Source organism: Amborella trichopoda, chromosome 1 (genome assembly GCF_054954075.1).
Source record: "Amborella trichopoda isolate Santa Cruz 75 chromosome 1, AtrichopodaSantaCruz75HAP2 v2.0, whole genome shotgun sequence".
Lineage (NCBI taxonomy): Eukaryota > Viridiplantae > Streptophyta > Magnoliopsida > Amborellales > Amborellaceae > Amborella > Amborella trichopoda.
In genome coordinates this window covers 41,818,111-41,846,029 of record NC_142336.1, presented here as the reverse complement: position 1 = coordinate 41,846,029, position 27,919 = coordinate 41,818,111, and the positions used below count along the sequence as shown (strand labels likewise).

Here is a 27,919-nt window from a genome sequence, read left to right as displayed (position 1 = left end):
ACTGCATAGATAGTCTAGTTTAGGGTGTCTTTTGTAATTTTTTCTAATAATTACTCTATGGTGTGAGCATCCTATAAGATCATTTATTTTGATTACAAGGAGATCACAATTATTTTTAACCATTAAATATTAAATTCAAGAGCTTGAGGGGTGTCACAAAGGGTAAGAATTTCTTTTTTTAAAACTTTGGGTATGATCAATAATACACTCATAACTACCTGATTAAAATCGTGACACACAAGAAAGATCGTGATTTTTTTATACCAAAAGTAAATAATTTTTTTATATACTTTGGTGTATATTTTCAAACTTTGTGCCATATCCCAATACATCGAATTTCACATGGCTAATACCATTTGTGACCTTCTCGTTACAAAGATAAATGGTCTTAGGACATCTTTTGGCGAAGTCGAGAGGATGCATCGAATTTGTAATATGGGAGCTACTCTCGCCATCACCATCTGACCCACTGATAGATCGACGATAATTTTCATGGTCTCTGACGACCATATCGATCATATTATATACCGGTGCAATACTATAATGTACCAGTGTAGGGCCTTTGTCCCCTGTTCACAGCCATGGGTTACCTGAATTTCAACAGTTCAACATGATCGTGATGTCCCCTGGTCCTTTTCAAATTGAACTGTACCTTTCCACCTCATTCTCTCTCTACAATATACCCCGCATGTAGCCAAAAATATAGCAATAAACCCTCAAATCCCCTCTTTCTCTCTCTAAAATCCTCTCTCTCTCTCTACAAACCCCACTCAAACCCATCGGCCGACCATACACCAAACATAACAGAAAAAGTCCAGTTATAGTGTCCCTCTCTCTCTCTCTCTCTCTCTATATTCCCTTTTTTCTCTCTCTGATTCTGGAAACCCAAAAGATCATTTGAGCCCCACCATAATGAAAAATATGTAGCCTTGAGCAATTGCTTTCAATCTTCAATTTTTGCCCCAGAAAAAAAGAAGCAAATTAATTTGTGTCAACCCATTTAAAAGGATTTGTAGCAAAGCAGTACATGGGATTTTTGATGTCAGGATCAGATCTCACTGTCGTCGCATACATAATACTTTCTTGTGCCGTTTAGCCTGCTCTGTTCATGTGAATGGTGGCAGATGCATCTGGGGATCCTATGCTACTATGTTGCTGGTTTTTGTTGAAGTTTTGGGGTGAGTAAAGTCATCCTTTGAGGATTGAACGTGAAGAAAGTTCGGGAGTGAGTAAAATGAATAGGAGGTGGTGTTCACAATGGTGCTTCTTTATTCAAATGACTCACGTGTTCGTACACCTACCTGCTTGAACTTCTTATTTCCTGTTCACAGGATTTCTTCCTACTTTCTGCTTTTTTCTCTCCCCTTATCTCTCTTTCTCTTTCTCCTGTATCTGGAATCTCTTTCTTCTCTGAGTTATGTTTAGGTTTTTATGAAGTATGGGAGGTGAGAACGATACTGAACCGTCGTTCTTCGTATTCCTCTTTTTGCAGAGGTTGGGAAAGATATGTGGAATTTGCTGTTTTCGAAAGAGTTGGTAATCTGTTTTTCTCTGCAGAAGATTTTTTTGCTGGGTGTGGATTGTTAAATAGTGAAGGAAACATGCTAAGGAGTTTTATATTTCTTGTTTTGAATGCAGGTTCTGCTAAAATTTATGAAACTTGGAGCCTCTCTGGGTTTGGGAGATTGGGTTTTTCCTATGACCAGTAATTTGGAGAGGGTTTGTGCTCGTTTTACTTCTTTTGACATATTTGGTGTTCGTTTTGTGTTGACATATAGTAGTGGTAGGACTTTGTTTCTATCAGTTTTACTCTCTGAAAATCATTTCTAGCTTACGAATGTGGGAACTGTTGTGTGAATTTTGTCCTTTTCAAGGAATGTATACTCTTATAATGGTATTGCTACCAGAAATGTTTCAAATTTCTAGGAAATTTTTTGTAGTAGATGCGCATACATAAATCATTGCACTGGTTCGTATTTTGGGTCTTATGTGGACCCAAAAATGGTTGAATGTCCCATACTCAGGTTCAGCTTTACTGAGTAACTTGGTCTCCTATGATGAACGGGAATGTCCTTGATGCCCCTCTAAGGGAAGATGACACTGGTATTCAGGATCATCTCCGAAATCATGTGCATTTAACAAATTGCATTCACTTGAAGAACCATATGCACAAATATAGCCCTGTAGAAAGCTTACTTATGAGGGAACTTATTGTCCTCCAAAGGTCTAAATCACTGAGAGATCCTTCCACTAGCCCTTCATGGCATTCTCCTTTCATTGGCTCCTCAAGGAAGAGGTATGGAAAGGAAGGGGCAAGTCAAGGTGGGCGTAGATCTTTCGAGGCTGAAAGTAGGAGAGATTTGAGAAGGAGTTCCATCAATTCATCTCCTATTGCTAGCGTAAGTAATCTTGGTAGATCTGGAGGAACAGATGTGGAGTTTCCCAAGGATAATGGTGGTGGAGGGAACTTAGATAGTTGGAACGAAGAGCTTAGAGTTAGGGAAATAGGAAAACCTAAAGGAGGGGAATGCTCGAGAGATAATAGAGTCCCCCAAAAGGGGGCTCATACTGGCCACCAGAAGCAATTAATCGATCACATAAGAAAGCGATCTTTGGCTAGTGAAGACGTGGGCTCTTCTCGATTTGTTCCTCACACCAGACATGGTAGAGAAGAGAAAATCATTGAAGAAGAAAAAACTGAAACAAGTTCAAGGGGTCAAAGTAAAGAAAAGACTCGCCCAGGCACTAGCGTAAACCGGAATCAAAAAAGAAAGTTTAGAGGTGGGAAGAGAGGTCGGGCTCCTATAGTACCAAGAGATAGTGGTGACCATCACGAGTTGTCTGTTGCTTCAAACTCGCTAGCTGCACAAAGTGGACATGCAAAGTATATTGCAGGATTCAATAGATTCGGAGGTGTTGAAAATGTTGAAACTGAAGTCACTCAAGATCCAAGAAATGTGTGTGGAATTCCTTGGAATTGGTCTAGGATTCACCATAGGGGTAAAACCATTTTGGACAAGGCAGGCAGGAGCCTTTCTTGTGGGATTTCAGATTCGAAACAAAGAAAGGTTGATTATCCTGCTCCACAAGAGGGACCCAGTTCTCAAAGGGATGATTTGAACATTCTTGGTGCATCTGCTTGCTCAAGTCCATCCATGAGAGAAGACTCTGATGCCTTGCCTTTATTGGTTGAGCCGTCTGGGTCACATGGGAGCACTGAAACCGTTATATGGGGACAAAACTATTCTGGGGAGCTTGGAATTTATGGTGGCAGTAGTATGAACCGGAACGAAGACTCTGACCTTGCTTCAGAAGCTCGGTCAGGTCATCGGTGCTCTTCGCGGGGACACCATGAAGCTATACAACAGCTTAAACATGGAACAAGAGAGAGGCATAGGAGTTTGACACAAAAATATATGCCAAAGACTTTCAAGGATGTAGTGGGGCAAAACTTGGTATCCCAGGCTCTTTTGAATGCTGTCATCCAAAGGAAGATCGGGTTTGTGTATGTGTTTTATGGGCCTCATGGTACGGGGAAAACTTCATGTGCTCGGGTATTTGCTAGAGCTCTCAACTGTCAATCTTCAGATAAGTTTAAACCTTGCGGAATGTGCAGTTCATGCATCGCACATGATATGGGTAAGAATGCAAGTATTCGGGAAGTGGGCCCTATTGGGAACCTTGAGTTTGAGAGTATTATGGATCTTCTTGAGAGTATGGTTATACCTCATCATGCTTCTCAGTACAGGGTGTTCATTGTTGATGACTGTGATACTTTGCCTGGTGATTCTTGGGTTGCCCTATCGAAGGCCATTGACCGAGCACCTCGGAGGATTGTTTTTATTCTTATCAGTACAACTCTTGATCATTTGCCACATAACATCATATCCAGGTGCCAGAAATTCTTGTTTCCAAAGTTAAAAGATGCTGATATTGTATCTACTTTGCAGTGGATTGCGATCCAAGAAGAATTGGAAGTTGATAAGGATGCACTGAAGCTTATTGCTTCAAGGTCTGATGGATCTCTCAGAGATGCAGAGATGACCCTTGATCAACTCAGTTTGCTTGGTCAGAGAATCTCAGTTCGTTTGTTTCAAGAACTTGTAAGTTCAATTTCATTTAAAATATGCTTCATAGGTCTGTCATGTGGAAAATAACTTGTTTTAAGCGGGATGCTAATTGCAGAGTTACTATTGACAACCTTAGGGATTCCACTTATACTACAAGGATGTTTTACTGTGTTGATCTTGAGCATTGACCTATAACATGATCTCTTTATTTTTCTATACTTGACTTGGGCAAGGTAAATCCATATCTTGACTTGAATGTTTGCTAAATCTGATCACATTTTTTCTTCTTCTTTTAATTATTTTTTCTTTCTTTCTAATATGTGGAAAGTGGTAATTTTTTTTCTCTTGCCATTGAAATCCAAATCCAAATATTCTGCTGAAAAATTAGTCCAATCAAAATTCCAAATTTGGGTTTCTTTCCAAACTTAAGAACTCTTTTCCTCGGAGAATGAATGTTTGCATAAATTTCGGCTTTGCTCATTCCTGCTTCCAACTTTTTTCTGAAATTAAAAATTTGAACTTTTTATCTACCTTTTCCCTCTATATGATGTTTATGATATCTATATTTGCTCGTTTGTTGCAACTGTCAGCATTTTGATGGTGATTCTGAAACGTCAGTGTCCATTGGAATCTTACAAGTCTAGTATTAACTTTGACTATTTAGGGAAAAAAAAATGTGGGTGTGTTATGATCATCAAGTCTTTTTTTTTTTGGGTAGTTCAGTGGTAGGAATCGAACTTGATATGTAGAGTTACTTGATGTCAACTGCTAACCACTCAAGCCCAAGCCCAAGCCCAAGCCCAAGCCCAAGCCCAAGCCCAAGCCCGACTCCTTTCATCAAGTCATTATCAACTTGTATGATGACCATGAACATTATATGGCTAAAAGATTTAATCGAATTACTATGTGCTAGCTTGATAGTAATTGGCCTCAGTTGTCCGGCGAAAGATATTTAAAACTTAAATTCCAATGTGGTTCTGATCGAAAATGCCTGGATAATGGTATCTTCTTGAGTGTGTTCATCAAAGCCATCTGCCCAAAATGCCCTATAGTGGACAGGTTGAGAAAAACTAAGAGTCGCCATTAGATTTGCTTGTTCGAGTTCAATTACTCCATTTAGTTTGGAAGTTAAGCTAAAGAGAGTGAGATGGTGCAACTGCAAATGATAGAATATACATCTCTTGAAACCCTCAAATGATATGTACCAACATGATTTTATTAGTTAAGGAGTTTGCTTAGTTTAGTAGTTTTGACAATAACGAGTACATAATCGAAATGGAAATGTTGTGAAAATTTTTAATCAAAGCATAGAGAAGCTGCTGCTTATATTAGCTTAAAGAGAATCTTGGAGCACCACTATTAGAATATTGATCCTTTGGCATACTGTATACTGATTTAGTGTGAAAGATAGCCAGGGCCTATCCACGGAAAATATATTCCGCTGTTATTGAGAAGATAGATATGTGAACCTAAATAACAGATTGTCTAGATTAACTTCATATAATTCTTCCTCAACATTAGTGTGTTCATTGTTGTTCAGGTTGGGTTGATTTCAGAAGAGAAATTGGTAGATTTGCTTGATTTGGCCTTATCAGCAGACACTGTCAACACTGTAAAGAGTATACGAGAGCTCATGGAAGCAGGAGTTGAGCCATTAGCTTTAATGTCACAACTTGCAACAATAATAACCGATATTCTTGTTGGTAGTTACACGTTTACCAAAGAAAGGCTAAGAAGAAAGTTCTTTCGTCGTCCAACATGTGAGTTAACAAAATTCTGATTTTCGCACTAAGTCTGTCAATTTATTTAATGAAATGTTTACAATGTTGTTCTACTTTATTTTGAACTTTTTTTTACTCGATTTTAATTTTAATGTTTTCACATTTGGATTTGCATATTTGATATATTATTGGCCGATGATTCATCGTCATAAATGTATAGGTTATGTAGGCCACATATGGTCCTCCATGAGTCATTCTTGCATATCGCTATGTAAACATTAGGTGTAGATACTGGTCTCTTAGTGTGGAACACTTTTAAAATTTTATAGTAAGAATAGTATACACCACAATTACATATCCTTTTCCTCAAAAGTGCAAGCCAATTCTCACTGATACAGCCACCCTTACAACTCAAATTACATTAGCAAAAAGGCTGAATAACACTTCAAGACTTCCCCAACATGATTGCCATTCATTTGAATACAATGATATTGCATGTATACAACAACTTTCTCCTATGTAAAATTTAGTCACATACAATTTCTTATAGAAATAGAATTACATTGAATGCTTTCTTATACAATTACAACTCAAATGCAATGACATAAGCCATGGGAAACATCAATTTGCTAGGGGTTACCTCCAAGGGACTTATTTCCACTCTGATAGCAAAAGGAATCCGAGCCATGTCACACTCAAATTATGGGAAGCACAAAAGTAACTTCAAACACACATTCTAGGTTTGGAGATTGATTTAGAGAAGCAAGGGAGTGAAGAAAAAGGGTAGGTGCATGGTTCAAAATTGGGCTACTTTTGATCCAAAACCATGGAGTATAGCATTGGCTGATGTGAGCATAATGCGGGCTTAAAACTTTGAACAAAAAAAGACACCATGAAACAGTAAATACCTTGATGTAAATGATGATTTGTAACAGGTTAGAGCAACATGAGAATGGCTTGATGGCGACATGGGGTGAAACGGGAAACACGGGGCTAAGCTAGTATGCCATGGCGTGGCCATGGAGTTCTCTCTCTCTTTCCCTCTCTCTCTCTTTAGGATGAACTCTCTCTCTCTCTCTCTCCCTCTCTCTCTCTTTAGGATGAACTCTGTCTCTCTCTCTCTCTCTCCAGTTTCATACTAGCATTATGACATTGCTTTGGACTGCATGGTTTCAAGTGTGAGAGTTATTTAGGCTTTGGAAGGGAGTATGTAGAAGCTTCTCATGAGGATCATTTAAGGTCCTTGATCTAGGATATCTATATGGCGACAAGGGCTTGATCTTAGCCATCCAATTCCTTGTTAGCTATCATAGATCAAGGGCTGTAAACGAACACCATAATCCCTTGTTTTTTGATATAGTTATTGGAAACGCCTGAGGTTCTGAATCGTTGAAGGAATCAGAATCGCGCTGGCAAGAGATCGCTGCTGGCTAGAGATCGCTACTGGCTAGAAGATTCATTTTTTGAGAATTGATGTTTGTACAAGGGAATCACGAGAAAACAGATTCCTACTTTGTGGGAATTGAGTTTTGACCTAAATGGAATGCTTGTATGTCCTTATAGGGGCCTAATTATATCAGGTTTTGATATACTCATATACATATAGGACTAAGCTGTTTTTCAGCTTTATTTTAATGTGGTAAACTTTTCAAAAATGTAAAAATTATGAAATTGTTGTAATTTTTATTTTTTATTTATTAAATTCCATTGTTTGTTTTTTAATACGACAATAGAAACTAACAAAGAGTTTGTCAAATATGTCTTTCTATTGTTTAAAAAGAATTTTTGAAACTAACAAAATGGATGAAAAATGTCCTCTCACAATAGTTTCCTAATAAGTCATATTCAACAAAGCATTTATCTTATATTCCAGATTTATGAGAAGTTTTGGCAAAGTTTTATGTTAGCTACCTACTCCTAATAAGTAGATGTAATAAATAGCAGGATTTGTTGTCCTATGGCAAAGAATCTTTATAGCCCTCTCTCCATTTTAATTAACACTTTTGATTATTATAAAGGTAATCTGTATTAGTTTAAAATATGAAAGCTAAAAAATTAGATTGATTGCATCTGTGCATCACCTAGGTTGTGGATCTCCACCCCCCTTTACCAACCAATGGAATGGCACAATATCATGTAACATACACATGCATATATATCAAAAGTAACTTATAAACTTGTATACATTGACAATAAATGTCTCTCTAAACCTTATTCCTACGTCAATGCCCTCCATATGGTCTAATTATTATACCCTGCAAAGTGGGTTTTACATAAGAGTCCAACACTTGTATACATGCATAATTGACAATAAATGTCTCTCTAAACCTTATGCCTTCTTCAATGCCCCTCCATATGGTCTAATTCTTATACGCTGCAAAGTAGGTTTTACATAGCAGTCCAACAAGTCGTGGAACAGATTTCCTAGCAGTAAAGTCATTCGATGCTGCGGGGGGCAAATTTCTCTTTGAGAAAGTTACTCCTAAAAGCTTGCTTGTGGTTCATTTTGTACGGGACTTCAATTTATTGCTTCGCATAATTCCTTGCCAACCTTCCTCTCTGCATTATTCATTTTCAGTTCAAAGTCCAAAAATCTTATTGCGCTAGAGCTAGTTCATATGCAAATCATAGCATATACATATACACACTCACATAGATACATGTATATGTACGCGTTTCCCTGTTTAATCTGAAGCTATGTTATCTATGTCATCTGTTGTGCTTTAATTATATGCTCTACACCTTCCGTGACAACACTGTGTTTGAATTCTGTAGTGTCTAAAGAAGAAATGGAAAGATTACGTCAGGCTCTGAAAACTTTATCCGAAGCTGAGAAACAGCTTCGAGTTTCAAATGACAGGGTGACATGGCTCACAGCTGCACTCCTTCAACTTGCACCCGATCAACAATATGTGTTACCAAGTTCATCTGGAGAGACAAGTTTCAGTCATAGCCCAATGCGGCAGCATCAGACAAGTGAGAGAGACTTATCTGGAAGACCTGATAGGAGCCATGCCGTAGTAACTCATAATGGGAGGGGTCTAACACCAAATGGTAAAGAGCTGTGCAATTCAATAGATTTAATGTTGGATAAAAAAGAAATGTTGCTCATTAGATGATTACACAGGTGGAAAGATGCATGTTGGCATGGATGGTGGAAGAAGTGGGTTTTCTACTGACATTACTAAAGTAAGTGGGGGACAGTTTCCAGGTAATGGTAGCGGGAAAGGGACTAGAGAAATTTGGGAAAGTGCTTTGGAGAAGATTCAGTCAAATACTCTAAAGCAATTTATGGTCAGAGAAGGAAAGCTGGTCTCGGTCAGCTTTGGAGCAGGTACTCCTTGATCACCCTAATGATGGTTCAAGATTTTATGGATCTTATAAGGAAGATGACACCAATATTGAGGTCGATATGGGCAAAAAGAAAATAGAAAATCTACCCACCTGAATTTCAAACTACAGTTGAGGTCCCTTTTGATGTTCATGAATAAATGATGCTTACAAAAATAAAAGAACGTAGAAAAATGAGAGCGATTTTGAATTCCAGCAAGTAGAAAATTTTGACCAATAGGTGTTGAACTCTTTCAATAGTAAAATCAGTCTAGATTGGTGTATTATGTTGATTCTTGCCAAAGTTGGGGAAGTAACAACTGACATATATGAACTTATAATGTGCTGTTACTATCCACGTAATTCAGTCAGAAAAGATGAGATCCTAATCCAGGTATAAAATAATCTTGTCTTGGTTGTTTGATGTCTTAAACGATTTAGTTAACATTTATGGGAGGATTTGTATGCATGAATGTCATTATCATGACCATCTTGATGCATGTGGAACACTTTTATGGAGTCATTATTTATTTATTTTTTAAACAGAGTCATTTTATTGTAATTTGCGCTCACCAGAGTTTGCTTAAGCCACATACTCCGTTAAGTTAGCAATCGACTTAATTTGCTGCTTTTATTTTCTTTTGATTGGTACATGACGTTCAGACCCACAAATTTGCTCCAAACCTCAAGGCTACAGGGTAGAAATCTAATATTGTGTTGTTTTTGTGAATATCAATTTAATAACTCTCTGAAAATGTTTCCTGTCGCTCTTTAATCAACTTGCTTATGATCATTTGCGGAAGTTATTATGGCATAGATTTGTTTTTTAATTTTTTTCTGAATTTTTGGGCTGGAAGATAATTTCTGAATCCATTGTTTCTTGCTTGCACTGATACCTTCTCTTGGACTTTTCTATTAATGCATTCAAGGCTGCTCCTTTGGGCTTTTTCTCTTTCGTAGTTTAGGATGATAAAAGATGCTTTCCAATGCAATTTTGTGAAATTTTGAATATCCTTTCTGTTGTCTGTGTTCAAATTAAGTTATTGAAAGTTTAATTTTGTCGATTCTTTTGCTACTCAGCTCCAACTGCGCAGTTAGTGTTCAGCTCCCATGTAAACAAAGCAAAGGCAGAAAAGCTCAGAATGTACATACTACAAGCATTCGAGGCTGTTCTTGGCTCTCCCGTCACAATAGAAATCAGATGCGAACCTAAGAAAGACATAGCCTCATATACTGAAATTCCACTAGGCTTGTCACCTTTGGGGAATAACAGTGCTGGTCAGTTGGTCTTACGACCTGAATTATCTTCTGGGAATAGAATATCGAAACCAGAACAGCTTTCAAAAGAAAGAGTTGGTGAAGGAACTAGCTCCTCACAAATTGGAAAGCTGCATTCTTCCTACCCAGAGAATTTAAATTCGAGGAACGAAATTGTTGAGTTAGTATCTACTCCTCGAAGAACTGAGGACAAAGCTCTTACAGAAGATCTTGGAAAGTTGGATGATAAGCGGCTAGAAATTGCGTGGGTACAAGAAGAGACACTTAATTCTCAATCTTCCTTTGACCCTTGTTTACGTGAAAGGAAAAGAACTACAGGGCAACCCCAAAATCAAAGCCTTGTTAGAGGCCGAGTCTCCCTTGCACATGTTATTCAGCAGGCAGAAGGCACTGGATGGTCCAAGCGCAAAGGAGTTTCGATTGCTGAAAAGCTTGAACAGGATAATTTGTGAGTATTTTCACTGACATTACATGGTGATTTTTGCTTGTTCTCTGCCGCAATATATATATATATATATATATATATATATATATATATATATATATATATATATATATATATATATAGATATAGATATAGATATATTATATTAGAAAGTTTATATATCTGGTTGTGAAAAAATTGTAAAGTTACAGATGCAAGATTACAACCAAGGTTCTGTTTTTCAATCATTTTCTTAGTTATTTTATCCTGCAGTAATACTTCCTACAGCTGTGTAGGGAACTGAAATTGAATGTACGAGTAGAAAAAGTTTGTATGCTTGCCGTCTCCCTATGCACTTTTCTGAGAGTCCATTTTGCCTAAAGTTCTCTCTGAATTATTTACTTGGGTTAGGTTGCCTGAAGGAAAGAACATCTGTTTTTACGTCCTTCGAAGTAGATTCAGAAGCTGGCATGATTTCCTAGTACCCTGTGTAATAAGCAGGAATTGAAAGTTGGATATTTCTTTTCTTTAACAATCATTTCTGTAGTAATTGTTTTGTTTATTCAAGATAAATGTGATTTACTTTTGAAGCTGAATACTTAAGTTTCCTTTTCATGAAATCTTGAAAAGGAGGAAAGGAATAGCATTGCTAAAACTAAAAGAACAATTCCTTTTTTTCAAAAAAAAAGGATACCAATTTGGCCAGAATTCTGATAGGATATATGAGGCCTGTATGATGGAAGTCATCATTTTCTTCGTTCTTGTTATACCTCAACTTGAAATATTGAGTGTGGCATACTTTGTACTCCATGTTGGATGTGGCTCTTAAATCTTATCGTAGCTCATGCTGAATAAGGGTGAAGCACAGTCACTTATGTTGATTTATTGTTGATTGATAGCCTTCTCTTGCTCTATAAATCTGGCGCACAATCATTGATGTCCCTATGATTACCATCAGTTGCATTTGGCATTTGAAAACTGCTCTTGCTTATGCTTTAAGAGATCTGTTTTGCCATTTGTGTTTTGTTCTTTTCATTAAAACTAGGGCCTCTGACTCTATATGCCAAAGTTTGTTTCATATGTTAAGTTGTTCTCTGTCTTATTTGTATCTAGGGGCAGTACCATAAATTTTCTCAACTTTTTTTTTTAAGTTTTGGGGGTATTTTGGTCAATTTATATTTTGCGAATTATTTTTTAAATATTTTTATTAGGTGTGCCTTGATGAGAAGAATGGACGTCTGAAATTTCAAGTTATTTGGATTCGTAGAAAACAAAAATTAAAATTCAAATACGAAATAAGGCCGTGACCGTCAGATCGCCCCAAATTCAATTTGGGCCGTTGGGCTCAGATGTTGACATGAACTAGTGGGGTGATATCAGCATTTTTCATATATATATATATATATATATATATATATATATACATATAGGAAGATACTACAAAATGCCTATAAACGAAAATGAACAGTGATTTTACCTACTTTCATCACCATCCAAACTTCATCGCACGATCATAGTTGTCCGGTAGTGTTTCGATTTTTATTTATTTTTATTAATCGGAATGATCTGAAATTTGGAGCATGTGTACATCTTAGTGAGGAGCACCTAATAAAATATGAAAAAATAATTCACAAAATATAAATTGACCAAAATACCCCTGTAAATTTTCGGTGGTATTTTGGTCAATTTATATTTTGCAAATTATTTTTTTCATATTTTTATTAGGTGCGACTCACTAAGATGTACACATGCTCCAAATTTCAAGTAATTTGGATTTGTAGAAAAAACTGAAAATTGAAACACTACTGGACAACTTTGACAGTGCGATGAAGTTTTGATGGTGACGAGGGTAGGTGAAATCACTGTTCATTTTCACCTATAGGCGTTGGGAAGAGTTTTCCATATATATATATATATGTGTGTATATAATAAAAATGTACACAATGGAGAAACTAAAAGACGACATCCCACAACTTTGGTGCTCTGTATACAAAAGACAATAAAAAGATAAGGGAGGAGGAGGCAAAGGCAGAGAGAGACTAATATAAAGAAATAAGAACTACCACAAAAATAGCAAAAACGAAACTGCAAATGAATTACAAAAACTTCAGAAGCTGCTGGAGAGTCTTTGAAGTAGTTAGCGGGTCTTCAAAGCTTTCTGGCATCATTGCAAGAGACGGGCTGGGGTCCGAGGTGAGAAGGTACCGGAGAAGAGAGTGGTTATGGATTGAAGAGAGAGGGATAATTAAAATTGTAGAGCTACATTGAGAGAAATCCTCGTGGTGAGAAGGCTCAGGAGAAAAGAAATATGTATGATAGATATGAGAGACGTAGTAGAAAAGAAGAGCAATCGAGAAAGAAAGACCAGTTGAGATGAGTTCTAAAGAAAGAGAAGGAGAAAAGAGGGGAGGAGTGAGAGATAGAAAAAGAATAGAGGTAAGGATTGAGCCTTTGTTAGGGAATCAGTTCTTGTAGAAAGAATGCTGAATTTGCCTTGTACGAGGTCTTCAAGAGGGAAAAGGAGGGGGGGGAAAGGGTGAGGGGTGGAGAAATTGCAAGGTAAGGATGGAAGAGAGTTGAGGTAGATAGAGAGGGGATAGCAGAGAGATAGGGTTTGCAGAGAGGGAGGATTGGCAGAAGTGAGGGGGGCTAAGTGCAGAAGAGAAAAGGAGGGAAGAGCATAGTTCTTTGTTTTTGGGGGGGGAGGGGTTGAAAAGAAAGGTTCAACAAAGAGAGAGAGAGGCTGAAGAGAAGACTAGAGAAAATGGAGAGAATGAAGAGAATGAAGAAGAGAACATAAACATGACCTGCCTTTTCTCTTTTTCCTTTTTTTTTTATTTTTCCTTTTCTTTTGGGGATTTTTTTTTTTTGGGAGTGAGAAAGAAGCAAGGGGTAAGATGAAAGAGTGAAAGGGGAGAGAGGAGAGCGAAGGGAGGGGTCAAGGAATTGGGGGAGACCCTTCCTTAGCTAGTTGTTGTTTAGTCAACTCTGCCATGGTCGATCCCAAGCCGCTCATGCTCCTCCCAAGCCTATATAAAGGAGGAGGGTTGTGTTAGGTAGGCAACCAACGTAAAACTTTGCCACATCTTTTTATGAAAGTCTACTCCATATAGTTGTGATAAGACTCGAATGATAATGATGATGATGTCATTGTTTAGATGTAAACAATACATAGTTACTAATTGAAGTTGTATCGGTATATATGAAACCCTAATTGGGAAAAGGAATTAAAGGAGAAAAATGGTTGAACACATCCTCATTGTGCTTTACCTGCATTGAACTTCTTTGACATGGTATCAGTGCAAGTTGAGTTTTGGATCCTTGAAGACTTTAGAAGCAACTGAAAGCAACATGAAGAAAAAGTCGGACGAATCAAAGTGAACACAAAGCATGAGTAGAATAGCCTGCCCATTGGGTCCATGCCATTACCAATATTGAATCACTCGAGCCTAGATTTCTTTGGCCTCAAGATTTAAACCTCAAGCCCATACCTAAAGAGAGAATGTCAGAATTTTTGTGGATTTTTAGATGCTTTGAGGGCTGGATTTGAGGTGCTCCAAGGATTTGCATATTTTGGGGGAAGAAATTTGCTTTACTTCAAAAGTGCCTTCCCAATGTTTATTGGTGTGGAGTACATGGTGTTGTGGAGTTTTTGCCCCCTAAATTACCTTAATATTGTAAATGTGAATAGCCATTGTTAATGCCCATAGCCTGAGGCTAGAATCATGTTTTAAGAAGAAAAGTACTACCTGATTTATCTTATTAGGCAGATTTGCAAACCAGATGAATCCAACCTCAATACAAGGAATCAGGGTTATTTTGTAAAGGTTTCCCACCTTATATGTATCTCCTAACCACCTAGGTTTGACATTCCAAATTTGTTACAAATTTTGACTTGTTCATCACCTTCAGCATCATCGTCAATTCATCATCATCAGAGCCTTTTCCCAAACTATTTGGGGTTAGCTATACGAATCCTAGTCCGCCGTTATACTCTATCAAGGGCCATATCCTCAGTGAGGTTATAGGTCCGCATATCTTTTCTCACTACGTCCAACCATGTCCTTTAGGGTCTGTCCCTTCTCGTTTTTGAGCCTTTCACTTGAACCAACTCGCTCCTCCTAGGCGATGCACTAGGCCTGCTCTGCACATGCCCACCCACCTAACTTTACTTTCCCTCATCTTAGTGCTTTTTGGAGCCACACCTAAGTTCTCCCCGAATGTATTGATTTCAAATTCTATCTTCTTGTCTTGACACTCATCCATCTTAATATACTCATCTCAGATACATTCCTCGTATAAGTATGTTAACCGCTGAACATTCTGCCCCATTAACCAAAGCTGGTCTCACAACTATCCTAAATTTTGACTTGATACTAGTTCCCAAGGGAAATATTTAGAAAATATCTTTGGAATTAAATTACATAGAAGTTCAAACTTGAGTGGCGTGTACCCTCCATGACAAAAAGGACTTCCATGCACCCTCCCTCATGGTATAAGTTCCATGTGCGCCTCACAACGATCGGAGTCTATGTGGTCCTCACTATGGTTCATGTGGTCCTCAAGCGGTCTAGAAAAAGAGTCCACTAGGTGCCCACAAAAATCACAATGGTCCCTCAAATTTACCTGTCTCTCTCTATATCTCTCTCTCTGCACACACACACACATACATAAATTACTCTAAATATACTCATACTTTAGACATTGTTTTTATTACAAAAGTAACCTTGTTCTAGAAATATATTTTTTCATGGTTATTGGGATCCCCAAACCAAGGGGTCGGTCTTGCTCCAGATGCTCACTCTTGCAAGGGGGATCTTTCTTCTCTACAGTTTATAAATTTTGGGGTCTCGATCCTTCGTACTAGGGATTGAGATCCTAAGTTACATGGGGTCCAAATCCATTAGCATCATATTTGAAGTTTCATAGATCAATTGAACCAAAATCCCTCTCGGCCTATTTCATAAGTCACGAGTTCCAACGTTGAGCTGCAACTGAATGATAAGCAATTGCTATTTTGTATAATTATTTAATATATATGATATATTAATTGCATGTTTTGTTCACACACATCATTTCTGGTGGTGATACCTACAGTATCCTTTTTGGCCTATGTTAAGGTCACAAGTTAAAACCTCGGGCTTCAACTATAGTTGTTGGAAACACTTGAGATGCCAAATTGTTTTAGAAATCATTATCGCAAAATTACGAATGACAAGAAGATTCCCATTTTCATAATCGACGTCCATACAAGGGCAATTGCGGGGAATGAGTTTCATAGTTTATAGGAATCGAGTTTTGACCCAAATGGAACAGAGATCCTTACATGGAATTAAGATTCTAACTGCTTTGGAATCAAGTCTCTAACCTATTTGGAATCAACCCATATGGCAACAAGATTCTTTCATATATAGAATCACGATTTTGACATCTTTGGAATTGAGTTTTTGATGTATTGTGACTCAAGATTCACACCAATATGGAATCGAGATTCATATCAGTTTGGAATCGAGTTTTGATCCACATGGCAATCGAGATTTGTAATCGAGTTTCAATCCTTTTAGAATCAAAATGCCTAGATCAAGCAATCGAGATCAGAGGTCTCTAAGACTTGAAGAAGGGTTCTGTAGATATGAAGTCAATGTATTGACTTATTGACTTTTGAGCTTCTAACACAGCTTCAAAAGTAAGGTCAATTAATAAACACTCGTAGTCCACCAAGGAAATTGTCTACAAACGATACAATTTTTTTTTGAAAGTGTTACAAACCATACAATTATTATCTCATGTATTTTTGGAATGTGATTTTGATTTCATTATTCTAGTTCAAAATATGACTATCTGTGCTAGGAGTTGTATATGTTGAATGTAAAACTCTTTACCAATTATATTTCAAAGAAGGAATCCAGTCCTAGCATTATTAGAAACATGATCCGAGCCAGTCACCCTAGCACCATCAAAACTCTCATTAATGCTCCAACAGCCTAGTTATACCAGCCTTTGTTATTTGCAAAAGACATTAGAAGCATTCATGTTGAGTACTTCTTCACTCTAAACATTTGGAATTGAAAGTAGGCTTGTGTTAAAAATACTTCAGCACCGTGTTCATCGGATTGTTATTTGGAACAACTGTAAACCATGGGAAACAATGCTCTCCAATCGGGTTTCTAAATAACTGAAATCAGAATCCATAAATATTTGAGGTGAGATTCATAAAACGAATCACAATTTTGTGCACCTATGAACCGGGGTACTTAACGTTGTGGATTCTGGATTCGAAAAAAAAAATCAAATCGAGATTCCTTATATGTGGAATCGGGAATCAACAAGTGTGTAATCAATACTCAATAAATGTTGGGATCGAGATTTAAAGAGTTGGAATCGAGATTTCATAAATGTTGGGATCGAGATTCCTAAAATAAGGAATCAAGATTCCTGATTTCAAGGAAACGGGTTTCGCAAAGATTCCTTTTTGGAATTGCTAAATTGGGATTCCGAGGCGAAATCGCGACCTGGGCAGTGTTCGGGTAACTATGGCTTCAACTTTTCTTAATACTTTTCTCCTGAACGAAGAAGAATGAACATGATTGTTATGTTACATAAAGTCATAAACTACACTCAAGGAATACAAAAAGTTAACTAATAAGAAAAGGAATTAAATATTAATTTTTTTTATAAAATATCTATTTCTTTAAAAAAAAATATTTCTTAATTAAAATATAAACTACACCCAAAGGAGTACAAAAATATTAAAATATTATAGAAGACTAGGTACAAACTTTACCTTTTTTTAATAAAAGTTTGGATTTGAACAAAAACATTACTTTTACCAAACATTGTCCGAAGTAACTAGCAATGCACATGCTGGGTAGAATTTCCATTGCCAAGGTTTTCAGGCGTCTGTCCTCACAAACCCCTGTACATCCCACATCCACAGGAGCCTCTTTAATCTCCTGGCCACCCGAATAATAGCTATCAGCTTGGCTGTGCAGACCTCGACAAGGTTCCGTGGACCCCCTTCAGCAGTGCACATTATGGGACTAACTAAACACAACCAACCCAGTTTGCAAGCCCACTTATGCTAAGGTCTGGGTCGCATGCCAAGGTGCACTATGCCTCGGATAGAGTCGCTCCCTAGTTATGCCCTTCATTAGGCACCCAAGTGTAGTGCACTCGCAATCAACCTGACTAGTCTCTAATAATAGAGCATGAAGATATACTCCTGGGGAAGATAAAACAGAGCTTTAATAAAAGCTTAAGAATATAATCCTAAGAGATGTCACGCTGTTATGCCACATGTGCTTTGCTTCAACATGAATGTCATGAATGTTTCCTTCTGATTTACAAAGAATTCAACCTACTCTCAGATTCTAAGGGAGTAGTGCATCAAGAAAGCATTCAAGGGCTAGGGCATGGGTGAAACTCCTACTGCCATATGCTATAAGTTAGGACAAGTCCGAAAACTATTGCTTCTTCAATGCCTGTCCAACCATTCGTATTGGGAGTGCTGTTGCTCGTTGCTGCATGCTTTTCTTTTCCTTGTGATAGGGTGACGCAAAATATAAAGTGTCTTGATAAGCTTGGGGCTTCCTCTACCACAAATATGTTCTGCATAGCTGCAGTTTGAGTAGTGTGTTTTTGGTTGACAGTTTATTTACCCAATGCCGAGGGAAGGAATCTTGATACTTCACTTTCTTTGCTCTTTATGTTCCTTGTTCATGAAATACTTGTTTACTCTGTCAAATCTTTTCCTTCTCAATGTATTATTGAAGACCTGAATACTGGGGAAAGATTGGTAAAGGATGTGTTTGCATATAACATTCCCATAGGCAACTGTCAGCCACTATCTACTGAAAGAGGAGGATGACATTGTGAATCTTGCGCTCTCATCTTATCCATTGTTTCTCAATTTTATTGTCTTTAAGGTCAATTTTATCAGTGAAGGGTAGGTTTTATGTGGATCCTTATCTGTTGCATCACTTTTGATGGAGGCATGCTTTTATTCATCTCCTCTATTTGAGAGTGTCAGGGGAATATTCAACCCGGAGACACAATAGCCTCTGCCTCCTATGCATGATAATCCAGATGAGGATGAGCCTACATCACCTATTGGCACAAATGAAACTTTATGCATTTATGTTATGTTGATGCTCTAATGCATGAATGGCCCTGACATTCACTTGCTATGCGATAATATTCTTAAGATAAACATCCACTTGATAGTTGGGTTCCATTTGACACTCCCTTGAGTATCAGTATTTTCGTTAGAGAACTTAGAAGGATTGAATATCTTGAAGAAGCTAACTGTGATGCTCAACAGAAGCATATGTTGTATGATGAGATACTAGCATTGTGTGAGGACATTAATTAGGATGTTTTTCCTTGACCGAAAGGAAAACTATAGGTGGAAGTAAATGATTGTATGAAATATGAAGTCAGATGAGATCATGAGACTGAAGAGTAGTTCAAGCTTTGATATGTATAAAATGCTACAATGGTTGCACAGAACAGACATTAGTAAGACCCTTCAATGAACGTTCGTAGCTTTTTGGAATTTAGATAGTTTGAATGCTTGTCAAAAATTGATATTAAGAAAATGCCATTATACAATATTGAAGTGCCTATGGAACTTTATAAAAATCTTCCAACTTTTAGTGGTAGAATTTGTGGCTTCGAGAGTTCATGAGTTCAGCTTGTTTTTCCTCAAATAAAGTATATATGGAACAGCTTGAGTTTGCTGAAGCCAGTGTTTTATAATATATTTCAAAATTAAAGTAGACTACCTTTATGTTGATGTAATTGGAACCATCCAATTCTCTTGTCTTGGATATAACTTTTATGTCCAGCCAGATTTTGTCATAATGCAATAGAGAAGGCCTATAGTTATATCCCACAACCCAAATAGTCCAAATGTGGATTTGGATCCTAACATCATGATGTTTATTTTTCAATCACTTCATTTGTTGCAATCTTACATGGTACCTGATTCGATGACATTGTGTCAGTTGCTAATTTGTCAAATTGGTTGGCTACTCTATCAGGCAGGTTGGTCATGGATATTACAACCTTTCTTGTTTCTGATTTGGTAGGACATATTTGGTGGTTGATTGTGCCTATATTAGATAAGAACATTATGTATTCTTATTTTAACTTCAAAAGTATTATTGAAGAATGTCTAATGACGACATGGTTGGTTCACAATCTCCCTATGAACATGAATACAAGTCCTCTGTTGAACTGAGAATGGAGCCATTTTTTTCAGGTGAAAGTGTACAAGAGCGTGCTGCTAAAGAAAGGACCACATGAACCTACTTTTGTTGGTGTTAGTGTATAGAATCTCTAGTATGGGATTTGGTCTGAATGGGATGTTTGTCTAGGGATTGCTGCAAAGATGAGTTCCTATGTTCCAAATTCCATGTGATTCATTTCCTGGGATAGCAACCATGTCATATGTGATATTCTTCAGCTATTTTATTGTAACTGAGAATCTTGGTTTCTAATTGTGGACAAATTTTTTCATGCTCGAATTTCCATTATGTTATTCAAGGTTGGCATCTTCATTTCGTGGGTAATAACAATCTCTTGTTTGATATTCGTAAGCTATTTTATTCTAACTGATAGTTTGCCATGCATTCTTCTGGCCTTAGTCTATCCTATTATGAGTGAGATGTTCTAATCATTCTTGAAAATCTTTAATATTGAAATTCATTCCTTGAAATGCAAGAATATGCACTGTATTCGAAAATTATTGATTTGTCCCATATGCTTCTTTAATGTGCATTATGTACAGATGCTTTATTACTCTAATGCCACATAATACTGAGCAGGGGTGTTTTTTCTTCATTTCTTTGATGGTTTAATGTATGTTTTAGGAGATTGGAGCCTAGTTCAAGGAGCTTGCTTTGCTGGAAGACTTCTCGAGTCAAAAGAGGGAAGGTATTTCTCTTAAACCTAAATTCCATTTGGATGTCTTTTTACTTTTAGAGATTCATGCTTTTTTGTAAGTGGTAATTGCTATAAAACATAGGACCATAGTTATCAAGACCAGACTGGACTCGGTCCAACATATTAGACGGCTGATCGGTACCTTGGCTTGTTTGGTCAAAAAAAAATTGGGGTTGTTTGAAAGCCAGCTAAAATCAATGTTTGATTGGTTTTGGCTGGTGTGGCTAGCAGGTTTTGAATGGTTAGACTGGCCGAACGAAGTTGGGAAATTTTTTGTTTTTAGATAATATATTTTGTACTTTTAAACTATTACTTGCATTTTTCTTTGACATTTTTTAAATCTAGTACAATGGGTTCGACCGGCAGTCAAACCAATTTTGATTAGACTAGACCCATCACTAGTGCGGTGGCTAGTTTATCATGAGAACAATGCTGAAGACAAATTGTTGGTTCTTATACTTTTTATATATATAGGAACAACTTAACAATATATGGGTACAACCTATCAAATGCTTTGAGCATTCTTGTATAGTGAAATCACACATATATTTCCCATTGTCATCTTCTTTTAGTTTATTTAAATGGACCACACTCGCCCTCCCTTTCTCTTCCTCCAGCTCTCGCGCTCTATCCCTCTCTTGGCCCTTCTCTCACTCAGAACCCTAGCACTATCCTGCTCAGTGTCCCCCACTCCCTCTCATTCTCTTTCTTTTCCCACTCCCTCTCTTCCTCCTATACTCTCTCCCCCTCTCCGTCTCTCCCCTCCACACGCTCCCTCTTGCTCTTCCCCCCCTTCTCACACCTCTCTCTCTCCCCCCACTCCCACCCTCTCCCTTTCCATTTCCATGTCCATTTCCATTTCCATTTCCATCTCTGCCTCTTCCTCCCTCTCTCTCTCTTTTGAGATCTATAAAGGAAAATGACCAAGTTTTTGCATCTCTCTCTTTTGAGATCTATGAAGGAAAATGACCAAGTTTTTGCATCGAAATTGTTTTGATGACCTAAATACTAGAATTGCATCTTGGGTGCCCTTTCTTTCACTCTCTCTCTCTCTCTCTCTCTCTCTCCATCCCTCTTGAAATCTATACACCAGAATCGCATCTTAGGTTTCTCAAACAATTGAGTTTCCACTAGGAAATACGGTCTACAGATTTGGACGAGGGAAAAAGGGCTGAATCTTGGGCTTCTGCATTCTTATCCTATATAAGTTTCTATAAGTTGGAGGAAAATTGCGTGATCCCACTTGATGACAGCACCCTTAAATTCATGAATTTATCTAAATTGCAAAGGAATGATTTCCTTGGGGGATTGTCTACAAAGACAATATTTATCTTTTGTATATGGAAATTACAATCATTATTGCCCCTTAAATTTCAAAAAGAGTGGTTTGTCATTGAATAGATACAAAGTTTTAAAAAAAAATTCTCAGACTTTGTGATTCACCCCATGCCATCCAATTTGACATCTAGTAAGTGAGAATGATTGTGACCTCTATGTACATAAGATAAATGGTTTCTTTATAGACAATCCCTCCCTTTTTTTGGAAAAGGATCTTGAGAAATCCACCGTGTCATCCGAGTCAAGAAGACAAAAGTGTACGATTTTGTTGATTCAAAATCAAAGTGATAAGTGCCAAGAAACAGAAGCAGAAGGAAGGCCAATGGAGCAGGAGGAATAGAGTTTAGATTGGAGAGTGCCCCTTTTTGTCTTGCTCAATCCCCATTGTCTTCCAACTAAAAAAGATGGACGCTTGAGTATATATGAGTAGTTTCACTGTCCAAGAATGCTAAAAGCCTCTCATAGAGGCTGTTCTGTGCACGGACACACTTGTCTACTCTCGCAAGTCAATTTTACTAGCTCATGGTTCATAAGGTCCTGAAAAAAAACAATAGGTGAATATGTTTGATCCCAAGTTTTACATATATAATGTTGAACCAAGCTAACAATTCCAAATAAAAAAATATGGGAGAAAAAAAACAACTAGGAAATACATTTCTTTAGGAGAGAAGATTCAATGATCTCTGATTGTCCATATTAGATTGAGGTTTTTAGAACAATGAAAAAAAAAAATTTCTTTTTTTCAAGCATCCAGTAACGACGAAGACAACTGGAAAATTTGGAGTCATCCCATAAAAGGCTTATATCTAAATTCAATACATTTTGTCTCGCCTGAAGAAACCAACTCTTTATGTAGTAATCTTTTGGATTTTTTTTATGAGTTTGTTCCCTGGTACAAATACGAGTTATTTATATGAGTTTGTTCCTTGGGACAAATATGAGTTATTTACAAAAATATTACTAAAAAACAATGGGTACTTTTGTTATTTTATAAGGGATAAAGTGAAAATTCTTATGAAAGGACAATAGTATTTTACAAATAAAGTTTTAGGACACTAATTTTCAAAATATCATTGTATTTTTGTAAATGCTTTTAGTTTTCTGTTAATTATTAAGTTACCTATTAAAATTAATTTTTTAAACAAAAAGTACTGAGTTTTTCATTACATCAATCACACCCATTCTAATATTAACTTTTGTATATTTTGAGGGTTCTTAACCCTAGACAGAAAAACCCATATATATATATATATATATATATATATATATATATATATATATATATATATATATATATATATATATATATATATATATATAAGATTATGTTAGGGTATCTATACATATGAATATTTACCAAATGTATTCAACATCTTTTTACATTTAATATCCTTACCCTATAATGTAGTAATTTTTTGGGGATATTTTAGATAATTATTTAAAGGCAAAGTAGATATTCATTATAGAAAGAAGAGTATTTATTAATTACAGTGTAGAATGACATTATCTACATGAAATATGACATCACCCACATGGAGTATCAGATGTTATTAAATTCTTATAGATATATTTTTCCTACCCCGCTTAATAACGAAAGATACCCTTGCTCAAAAAACTTTTGTATTGCAAAATATGAGTAATTAGTGTCCAAAAATGTTTGAGTACATTTAGTAAAGGCTTACATGTATGTGTACCTTATTATAATCCTATATATGATTATGTTAGGGTACTCATACACATGAGTATTCCTTTAATGTACTCAACTTTTTTGGATACTCATATACTCTTGCTTTGTAATACAAGTTGTTTTTAGTAATAACACTTTTTGTATTAGAATGTGTAGGATAGATATTTCTATAAGAAAGTAGTGTCATTTATTTGTGGTTAAGAAGCAATCATTGCTACATGTGGGGGATGTCACAATGATCTTATCATCTACTATAGGTGATAAATGTTTTTCTTTCTATCAAAAATTTCAATTTATCTATATTTAATTACCTAAACAACCCTTAGGCAAATTGGTTACTACATGGAGTAAAGGTATTGAGTATCCAAAAATTTTAGATACATTAAGTTTGTATTCCATGTGTAGAAGTACTCTAACATATATATATATATATATATATATATATATATATATATATATATATATACATGAGAATGGAGAAATTGATGATGTCATGCATAGAATTAGAGCTAAGTAGACGAAGTGGAGATGTGCGTCCTGAATCTTATGTGATCGTCGCAAAACCAATTATGCTTTATGGAACATAATGTTGGGGGTCAAGAAACAACATATATATCAAATAAATGTTGTTGAGATGATGTTAATATGGATGAGTGACAAGACAAGAAAATATAAAATTTAGTGGTAACTCAAATAGGTAATAAGACGAGAGAAAGTAGACTTAGATAGTTTGGTCATGTGCGATGTCGACCTAGACCAACACCAATTAGGAGGGATGATTTGGTTCAAGTGGAAGGATTATAGAAGACAAAGGGAATGCCAAATAGACATAAATGAAAGTAGTGAGAAAAAATATAGTAACTTATGATTTGATTGACAATATGGCCTTTTATAGAGTGGGAATAGACCGACTCCGAATAGTTGAAAAATGCTCGAGTAATACATACACAATGGGCACGTATAGCATACCACCACGAGCATATGGCACGTATAGCATGCTCCCACGAGAGCATATTGTACTTAACTTCTTGGGTGAAAGAGGTGTTTTGGAAGATAACTTTTTTTATTTGAGTTCTTGGGATCTAACGAGGAATAACTAGTTCCTAGATTATTGGGTAAAAGAGGTGTTTTGGAAGATAATTTTTTTTATTTGAGTTCTTGGGATCTAACAAGGAATAATTAGATGATTATTTTCAAACAAACAAAAATAAAAAGGATTTTGAGTTCTTCAATACCTAGATCTTGCCCTTCAAAATTGGATGGTCCTCGTTCATTCTTGGGACATCATTTTTTTGAAGCACATACAGCATGTGATTTGAAATTTTTCTTTTTATAGACCTTTGATTTTTATTTATTTGGAGTGGTCACCACTTTACGACTATCTTTAAGATGGATGTTTGATGCATCAGGGGACGCAAATTTGGGATGTGTCATCCCTTTGATGCATAAAACGCATTCCCTAAATATCTATGTATGTACGCATGTATATGGAAATTACGTAAAATTCTATTTAATTTTCAAATTTAAAAAACAGTCTTATATTATATAGTTAAAACTCTCACTTTTTAAGAGCATTTAGTATAGTTTGATTTTATTTTTTTTATACATCGGATTGAGCTCAAATTTGTGACATCTATACTTTTTATTGTTACACACATTTAAAAAATAATTCAATAAATACAAATGATCAATATATCCCTGCAAGAACTTTGAGTATTATGGTAATTTGATTTATTTGATTTTTTATAGACGTGTGATGGTATGATGCACACCCCAAATTTATGCTTAATTAGAGAAAAATAACATTAAAATGCACTATACACTATCTAGAATTGGGATTCGAGCGTAAACTGGGGACTAATTTTAAATTTCAAAAACCATAATGGGGTGCTTCTGTAAAGTTCCCATACACTGCAAAGAACTAGCGAATTTCTACAGTAATTGGCTTGGACTCTCAACCTTTTGTCTTGATTGGAAGTATTTTCTTTTTACTCATTTAATTGGGATGAAAATTTGAGGTGTGCGTGCCTTATCTGGGGGCACCAATATTAATTGTAGACAAAAATAATTCTGAAGTATAAAATGAGCAAAATACCTTGCATAATGGCAGGGATATTTTGGTTTTTGAATATTTTTTTTATGATTTTCAGGCGCATGAGGGTGAGAAGCATACACCCTCCAAAATACAACGGAATTTGACAATGTAGAAAAAAATAAATTCAAATATTGACGTGTGCTCCCAACTGTTCAATCAAAGATCGAACGTCTGTGAGCATTGAATGACGTATTGTAAAAGTCCAGAGTCTTTTATAGCATTTTCCACACGAACACATTATTCTAGATTGCATCTTCACTAACTCCAACGGTGATTTTAGAAACCTTTGCTCCAGCACTTCTAAAAATACACATATTTTTCAATCTATGAAACCAGATCAATGGAGGGGATTCAGTGTAAATGTGCTTCAACTTTCAAAAAAAATTTAATTTTTGTAGGAATTGGGTTTACCTTTAATTTTGAGGTTTGTCGAAAAAAAGACAAAAAATAATTTAAATAGTTAAACTGACTAAAACACCCTATCAAATTGTGAATTGTCCGGACTTTCAAATTTTTAAAATGCCCTTACAATTGTTTCAAGGATATTTTGATCAAGGATTGTTTGAAAACAAAATTATAAAAAATAATTTAAATAGTTAAACTGACTAAAACACCTCTCAAATTGTGAATTCTCCAGAGTTTCAAATTTTCAAAATACCCTTACGATTGTTTCAAGGATATTTTTATAATTATTATTTGGGGAGTGATTTCATGAAACAGTTGTATTATAATATAATGAAACAATCTTTCTATGGTGTGTTTTCAAATTTTGTTTGTTTTTGTAATTGTTCATTAGAATAAAAAATGTGTATATGTAAAAATTAGTGTCAAATAAATAGCTCTAACACAATTTTTAAAAATTGTTTCATTATATTACTATAAAATTGTGTGTAAAATTGCTATTATATATTTGTTAGGGTCTTCACACTATAGAGTAATTTATAATTATAGTCAACAAATTTTGGACATTTATGCACCTTTGTTTTGTAAATGGAATTATTTTTAGTAAGGTTATTTTTTATTATTAAGAGGGGTTTGACATGATCCACATGGGGTGTTACATCGCCTACATGGAGCGCGTTAAATGCGACTAGTGTGCTCTCATGTGGGTAATATCATAAATGATGTCATACCCCTCTTAATGACCAAAAATAAGCTTATTAAAAAAATGTTCCATGTACAAAACGAAGGTATGTAAATGTTCAAAATTTATTGAGTACAATTATAAATTGCTCTTTAGTGTGAGCATCCTAACATAACATATATCTTACCCCAAAAATTTCAATTATTTAACGTTTTATCATAAGTGTATTTCGATGTGAGAATTTTCTTGTTCACCTAAATTGCAAGACCCCATTTTGATATGTCATTTGGTAGACTAATTGAAAATTGGAATACATGTAATTTTTATTGTCTTTAGAGATAAAGTTTGAAACTTAATGAGATTCTCTCGACTGTGTTTCTCTTCTACTGTATCGGACAGGTTCTAAAATTACCCCAAATATTCCTGTCCTCAAAATAGAAAAAAAAGAAGTTATTTTATAGTAAAAAATTTGGGAGTTGAGTTTTTAAAGAGTAGGATTTGTTGTAGAATCATTATTAAAATGAGTAGAGATGGCTCATCTTCAATTAATTAATTATTTTATTTGAACATTATGGCTGATCTTTAATGTTGTTGTGCAGCTACCGCATTTGAGGCATAGAACTCGGGGTTCACGATTGCTTCGCAGGCTTGCCCCATGTGCTAGATGCCCATGTCCCAGATCTCCCCGGTAGCTGCCTTTGTATTTTTATTACTCTAAACCCCTTCCACTTCCATTGTCGCCTCCCCGGTAGCTGCCTTTGTATTTTTATTACTCTAAACCCCTTCCACTTTCATTCCCCCCCCCCCCCACCCCTTTCCTTTACTCTTCTTCATAATTTTCATTGCCATTGCCATTGTTGCACTTTTCTTATTATTCCTGCTCCTCTCATTGTAGCAAGCAGAGCAGGTCCCTTCTAATAAAGGAAATGGGTATTTCTCATTTCTCA

General features: G+C 36.1%; 1 protein-coding gene across 3 annotated transcripts; it reads left to right on the top strand.

Annotated features, from left to right (window-relative positions):
* The first annotated feature begins 702 nt into the window (after positions 1–702).
* LOC18425628 (AAA-type ATPase family protein) lies at positions 703–27,919 on the top strand. 3 transcript variants are annotated; one of them, XM_088865670.1, is made up of 9 exons: positions 703–1,178; positions 1,493–1,536; positions 1,639–4,103; positions 5,611–5,830; positions 8,567–8,845; positions 8,919–9,125; positions 10,202–10,847; positions 20,696–20,759; positions 27,572–27,919. In XM_088865670.1, the coding sequence occupies exons 3-9, from the start codon at positions 2,055–2,057 to the stop codon at positions 27,662–27,664; spliced, it is 3,558 nt and encodes a 1,185-aa protein (XP_088721796.1). In that variant the 5' UTR covers positions 703–1,178; positions 1,493–1,536; positions 1,639–2,054; the 3' UTR covers positions 27,665–27,919. The 3 variants fall into 3 exon arrangements, with proteins under 3 accessions (XP_088721796.1, XP_011629383.3, XP_088721802.1); XM_011631081.3 differs by having other exon boundaries at positions 705–1,287; XM_088865676.1 differs by lacking the exon at positions 1,493–1,536 and having other exon boundaries at positions 820–1,178.